The sequence below is a fragment of the Carica papaya genome, chromosome 2 (assembly GCF_054855325.1).
Source record: "Carica papaya isolate Zhongbai chromosome 2, ASM5485532v1, whole genome shotgun sequence".
Taxonomy (NCBI): domain Eukaryota; kingdom Viridiplantae; phylum Streptophyta; class Magnoliopsida; order Brassicales; family Caricaceae; genus Carica; species Carica papaya.
Window position 1 is genome coordinate 27,494,385 of NC_142310.1, and position 7,626 is coordinate 27,502,010.

General features: G+C 34.5%; 1 protein-coding gene across 1 annotated transcript; it reads right to left on the reverse strand.

Annotated features, from left to right (window-relative positions):
• Window positions 1-2,634: 2,634 nt before the first annotated feature.
• Window positions 2,635-7,256, reverse strand: FRS11 (FAR1-related sequence 11). Its single transcript, XM_022035944.2, is given in 5 exon segments — window positions 2,635-3,034; window positions 3,037-3,604; window positions 4,101-4,544; window positions 5,136-6,152; window positions 7,104-7,256. Coding segments are annotated over 4 exon segments (2,061 nt in total). The 5' UTR covers window positions 6,114-6,152; window positions 7,104-7,256; the 3' UTR covers window positions 2,635-2,963.
• Window positions 7,257-7,626: the final 370 nt, after the last annotated feature.

Consider the following 7,626-nt stretch of genomic DNA (forward strand, 5'->3'; position numbering starts at 1 on the left):
AAAAAAAAAAAAAAAGATAATTGTATGTTAATAAAATTCTTTAAACTGCCAGTGTGAAATTATATTATGTGAATCCTGAATTTAGTTTTTATCATTTTATAAATTCAGGGTACAATATGGGTAACATCTATTTTGGATTTTAGTCTGAAAAACTATGTACCCTTAATGCAATTATTAGCAAATGACACAAATTATCAAATCTCAAAAATATCTAAACCTCCAAACATCACTACGACTTTAAAAAAGAATAGAAGTATACTTTTTTTTTTTTATTGCTAATAAGAAATTTTGCACACTTTGCGTTTCATTAAATCCCGTACATTGCAATGTAAATTTTTATAATTAGAAATTTTAAATAATAAATAAAAATATAATCTTTAAAATAGAAAAAGATTAGTGGTCAAGTCTTGTGGTAGAGACAAAACTTGTGGTTAGATCAGTGGAAATAACAAAGAAAGATCCATCAGGTGCATCAAAGTAGTATAATTTACTTATAGTATGAGCATGTTCAATAATTTTTTGTGTGTTCTGATCTTGAAAGTCAAATTGAGAAGAAAAAAATATTTTACTTATCTTTAGTGACATAGAATTCTAGAGCCATGACATAATTATTAAGTCTTCCTCGTCAAAGGTAAGTGATCTAAATTAATTATAATCAACTCAAATAGTCTTTTTGGTGAAGCAATAAACAATCTGAATTGACTAAAATTTTGTTATGTTAGAATTTGTGCATATACTTTAGGATGTAACATCCAACATATTTTAATAGTTGCAGAACAAATAAGGTCAAATTAGAAGTCACGAGAAGCATATTACCAGTAGATATGGTGATATGCCCTGGACGAAACCACTACCCAAAACGATTGAGCAGGAGGGCAACAATGCAAGTCATAGAAACCTTAACAGAGACGAAGACAGCAAGAGGGGCCGTGGTTAGTTATGAGTGTGGCTGGCTGTGCGCAGCAGAGGAGGCTTGGCATGTGGCGAAGGAAACTAGGTACATGCTTGTACCAGTGTTGGCCAGACAATGACTGTGCAAGTGCAGGTGTGCAATTGTAGCAGTCGGAGACTGAGCAGTTCCTTTTGGCTACTCATGACTGTGGTGGCCAGCCACTAACGCGTTGTTTGAATCGTAATAAATGATAGAATTTTAATGTATGATATTTTAAGGGTATGAGAAAATTACGTTTGTTTCAACTTTTAATGGTAACAAACGGTATCTGACTGATAAATTTTAAAACTACCGAATCGATTGTATGTGACTGACAGGTTACTTTTTTCTCCTTTATAACCTCATATAATATATTTAATTTTATTTTTATTCTCATAATTTATTATTTATTTTATTAAATATAAAAATTTAATTTATAATAATTATTTATTTAAACACAAATGTAATTATATCAATAAACAATTTTTTTTTTATTTTATACTACTTATTATTATATATAATAGGTAGAGATAAATTAATAATTTAATTAAAAATACAATCATATCATCGTATCATTCAAACAAAAATATGTCACTAACATACATTAATATATAATCATCTAAATATAAAAAAAAATTATCATTCACATACTATATTACTGTCGTTCAATTACTGTCATTATCATATATTAATTAACCATTATTAAAATTTATCCAAACAGAATGTAAAGGTAATTAATGGTCAGAAATGGAATCGAACTTACTTTAAAATTTTCTTGCTTACTTTAGTAATGAAAATCAAATAGAATTTATAAAAGAGTATAAAGTTTCTTAACCTATACATCTGATATCATGTTAAGAATTTATAAATATTTATTTTGTTAAATATAACAGGACTATACATACAATTTTTCTATGACAGAAAAGGAAGTAGATAATTAATAACATGGGATATATTTCAGTTTGTCGATATTGGAGGATTGCTCAACTAGGACTGGGAACTTGTTTTTTTAAATTTTTGTTCTTGTTTATTTATTTATTTATTTATTTTTAAACATGTAATGGGTATAAAATTTTAACTCGAATTATTAGGGAATAGGATAGTAATAGAGACGAGTAAGAACTTAATAATGAATTGAGAGACAATTTGTTTGAATTATATCGTAGAATTTGTGAAATTTTTTAGCTGAATGAACGTTACAATCTGGAATTCGACCGATATGCTGCCTAGTCCTCGCCCAACAATTGTGAAAACAAGAAAACGATCTCATAAGAGAAAAGAGAAATGCATAAAAATGAGACTTTCAGAGCAAAATTATAGGAAAGTAGTCTACAATCAACTGATTACAGAATTTAGCATTAAGACTTGATTTAGTGGAACCATATTTCCCCATCCCTGCACGGTTACTCATTTTGGTCATCAAAGACTTAGTCTATGGAGACTACGAAATTCCTCTTGTAACAGATCATAAGATCACCCAGTAAAAAGTGCAACTTTGTAATGGCAAAATTGAATCGATTCAAATAAATGTGTGTGTGTGTGTGTGTGTGTTTGATTTTACTTTTAGTAGTTTTTAAAATTTCAGTTATGATTTCGTTTCCATTCATAAATTTAAAAGAATGCTACGGTTTAGTAAGGTGAGTTAATAACTAAATAGTTTAATATATTAAAAAAAGATAAACAAAGAGAGAATAAGAAAAGAATAAAAGGGAAAAAGACATGAATGCACATAGAACACAAGTCTGTAGATATTTATACATGTAAGAACCTTTGTGGAACCCAAACAAGCAGGCAAACCCCACGGAAACATACGTACAGCCATTGCTCACAACTAAGACTCCTAGTAGGATTTCGATTACACATAACAAAATGCACAAGATCAGCTCGAAATGAATAAAATCCCACATAGGCCAGATCTTGCCACTACAATTGGAGGATTCATCTATACATCAAACCCTGCTTTGCTGATCTACTACGTATATATGCTTCACCAAAACTGCTGTGTTTTCCAAAAGAACTCAGATTTCAGCATTCACTTACTGTCTTGACATAAATTCCAAAGATTCCTGTGCATGTGGGATATATCTCTCAGACCTTGTGAAGAACTGGCTGCTCTCTTATGCGAGATAAAAGGATGGAAACCTGCTCAGTTGCTATATCCACTCTCTCCTTTGACTTTGAAGATTCTGCCACCAGTGTTGACACCATGCTCTGTAATAACTGAACTCTTTCTGCATGATCATTTGGATTGTTCTGCATAGGCCTTGCTGAAGATGAGCTTATTCGGCGCCAACGAAGGGGAAGATACCTGTCTGGGATTTGAAAACAATTACCTGTCGAAAGGATTCGGAGAGCATGCCGACATAGTATTCCAGAGAACTCAAACTGTTGGCAGCTGCAGCTTATGATTCCTTCTTGAGGAACCCAATAGACTTTTCGGCCTCCATCCAGTTTAGTGTGGTGCCTCACAAGAAAACCATCTTCCAACTGAAATGATGCATAATGAGCGGCCAAAACAAGTTGTTCTTGGAGCTTGGAGAAGGCAAATGGGGTGAGGACCGAGGCAGCATGTGATTCCATAGGAGCACCAGTTTTCAGACAAATGTTTTGGAGATTCTGCTGCATCGTTTGTTGTTCTGCTGCTTGATCTTTAAAGTCTACTGCAACAGCCACCTAGTTGCATCATGATGTGTCAGTGACAAATAAACCATTTCAACATAAACCAAAATCTTCCACCAAAGGGATGATAAGCATATGAAAGAGTATGGAAGACCTATATCACGTAACACAGTTTCCAACAATTTCTTAACCAAAATGATGTTAGGATTTAGGTTAGCTGTGTAAATTCCAAGATACAGTGGTAATCATGGTCTTAACTACAAAGTTAAAATTTAATGACACATAATGAAGATGCCATAACCTGGAAAGAGTGGAGGCAATGCAGCCAAAAAAATCCTAGCATGCTTACATATCTGAAAGGATAATAACAAATTACTAACATTGTCGCTCTTCAGGATAAAAGAAAAATGAGAAGTTTCAATTTAACAGAAACAATTATTTCATCAGTCAAAAGTAAGACTCCTAAATCCAACTGATGTGGGCGCACAACATAACTTCTATTACGATAAAAATAAATTCATTTAGCCAGAAGCAGCAAGAGAAAACATACTTGCTCTACAAAATGCGCCAGACGGGTTTGTGCACTCAAAAATCTCTGAATGAAGGCATTAATGGCTTTTGACTGGCCAGCTGTTGTCATTCCCGCAAAAAAATGGCTTCTTAAGTAGGGCAATGCCCACAGAGAGCGCAAAGCAAACAGGTTTGCAATGTGCCTGTTAGTATGCAGCCCAAATGAATTAACCATGTCCCTCCATCCCAGTTCAAAATCCTCAATCGACTCCAAATTGTATAGTCGATAAAACTCAGCCTTCCACTCATTATACCGTTCTCCGAGAACAGCATTAAACCAGGATGGAAATTTTCCCACAATCATCCATATGCACAGTGCATGTTTACTTGCTGGCATTTCCATGGCAATGGCTTCTTTGAGACACATATTTTGGTCTGTTAATATTGTATGTGGAGCCTTCCCATTCATAAACCCTATGAACGCCTTTTGTATGCGAAATAGGAAAACAGAACAATAATATAAATAGATGGCCAATAAAGGTCATCAAAATGAACTGTATCTGTGTGCATGTTTAAGAAGCTCATAAGATCAGAAAAGAAGCCAATCTTTCATCCAAAGAAGAGTGACAGGCTAGACAAGATAAGTAAGACAGAAAACATATCTCAATATAAGTATTTATACTAGTAGAGAAAGACAAAAAAAGCACCAATTCCATTAAATTGACTATGAGAAAACAGGCAGGGAACAAAGGCCATTTGGCAGGCTTCCTGGTGTTCCAAGGTTGCCTCGTAGAAATATCAACTTTTTACAAATCATATTATACATGAAAAGATGCTTCACATAACTCTCCATGGTAAGCATTAGGCCCATCAACTATAACCTGCCTCCTATCCTATTCATCATCCCCATTTCATTTGAGTTTATACTTCCCTTCCTCACCTTCCAATTTTGCTTTTGTAAGTGCGAGGAAATCAAAACACAAAATACATACACTAACCAAGTAAATCCAGCAATCAAATATATAATTTAGTTTGATTAGATTGACTGCAAGAAAATCATAATTTTCACTTGTACCTTCAATGCCCATGACAATGACCTCAAGTTTTCTTCTCGTAGAAGCACACAACCGAAGAAGCAAGGCATACCATAATTATTTATTCCAACCCATATTCCAAGGGGCATGTCAAATGCTGTCAACCTATGTGTTGTATCAAACACCACTGCATCACCAAATATCTCATATGATTGGATTGATGATGCATATGACCAGGCAATGTTCTCTAGCCTACTGTTTGCATCAAGTGTGTACTCAAACTTGAAGTTAGGGTCTTTCTCCTTGATGTTTCTGCACATTCTCAGTAAGTCTATGCCCTCATCTTCAGGATCTGACTTCCTAAATGATTGAAGTAAATTCCTTACATCCTTCTCAGTGAATGGCAGATATCCTGGTTCCACACACTTTTCAAGTTCCAGAAGCCTCATCATTTGCTGCACTGAAATTCCTGTCTTGGCAAACATAAGGATTCGGCTTTTGTCCGCATCTGATATGGTCCGGTATGCAGGGAGGAAACGAACTTGATTCGGTTCCAAGAGCTCATGATTATGATGGTTTGCAAAACCTGTGACCCGCCATTCTGTAGCTCCTAATTCTGTGATTTTGCTTATTCGCAAATATGCCTGACATCCACAGCGAGAGGATTTTCGATTTCTTTGAGGTTTACTTTCACTTGAGGTCTTGACAGGAGTGTTACCAGCACGGTGACAGACAAAATAACGTCTTGTTAGTCCTTTTCCAATGCCATCTTTTCCCTCAGTTCGATGACGACGTATTGAGAAGCCACATCGCTTTGCAAACTCACTATAGTATTCATAAGCAGCATCATGGGTGGGAAATGTTTGCCCAATATATGGAACTGCATCATTAGCGGATTCAAGAGAGAACGTAATTTCATCTGGTGATTCCTCTGTGCTGCTTGTATCATCTAAAGACAAAGATCGTTGGTCTGAGGGATCATCATAAACCATCAATATCTGTCCAGCCTCGTCAGACATTATACTTTCCACATTAATTCACTTGGTCAACAGAATTTCCTGAGCCAATATGTAAAGACAAGAAATTAATTATTACCTAATTTGACCTCAATCAATATCGAACTTAAAAATAATAGATTTTTCCAAAATCCCTACCTTTCTTGTTCAACAAACAGGATCTAAGAACATGATAAAGAAGTCCAAAGTATGGGGTGCAAGTCCAATCTTTAGCTATAAGCACGCAATGATTGTTTAGTAGCTTGTTAAAGACCAAAATGATGAAAACGATGATACATTAGCGTCATAGAATCAGTATATTCGTAACAGCTTTGCCATCTAGAACATCTTTGCTAATTAACCAAGCATCAAAATGCTCCATATTCATCAGACATCCTAGGCCTTCCAACAAAAGCATGAAAGATAAATGATGTTTTCAACTATATAATCCGCTGCATTCAACTTATTAAGCACTGAAAGCTCTTCTAAGCCTTTGCTTTAGAGAACACCATGGCTTCAAAAAAATGTAAAACTAACACTTCATTCTGCCTGATTTAGATGAATATATATATATATATATATATATATGTATATACTCACTCGAATGACACCCAAAAAAAAAAATCAATCATAATCCGGGTTCGTCCTCCAACACCATATAAAGCATTTCTTTAAATTGCACATATCGAACAGAGCACTCGTATAAAGAGAGCTCAATTCAGTCGCATAAATCCAACAATGGGAGATATCCATTTACTGCTTTTTTCTTTTACCTCGAAACAGAATTATAGACATTCATATCCACCACTTAATCGACTTAAACATTAACTCATTCTGCTAATCAAGCTTTTATACGTACAACAGAACGGATAGAACAAACACAAAGACTTCTCTCTTCAGTTTCAAATTTATTGCCTTCAGAATAAGACCCCCGATATATATATATATATATATACCGGAATATGAGAGAGAGAGAGAGAGAGAGAGAGAGAGAGAGAGAGAGAGAGAGAGTACCAATGACAAATCAATTTTGGTGACATTCTCCGAGGCGTAGCCCTAATTTGCGCAGGGAGGTGATGAGGACCAATTTATAGCTCCTGCGCATCTTTATTATCCTACGCCACTTCTATTTCCAAACGACATGTTGTTCGACTACCGTATACAATCACTCGTATATCCAAACACGCGGTTTGGTGGCATCCCAGACCAAACGAGGCCGTTTAGATCCCCACTGGGGCCTCGGAAGTCGGGATGGACTAGCTTTTATCCAAAATCTCAACCGGCTTGTAACCTTTTATTATTAAGAAAAAAGAATTACCAAATATACATATTTTAGAATTATTACAAAATTGATTAAAAATTAAATAAGAAATAATTTTAATTTTCATTTTATTTTATTGAATTTTTTTAACTTTTTCACTAGACGATTAAAAAAAATTATTTATTTTAGTTAATAACTAAATAAAACCTAAAAATATTTACTCAGGTTTGATCCAGTCCAAAAAAATTATAACGATCGAACTTTCAATTTTGCTTA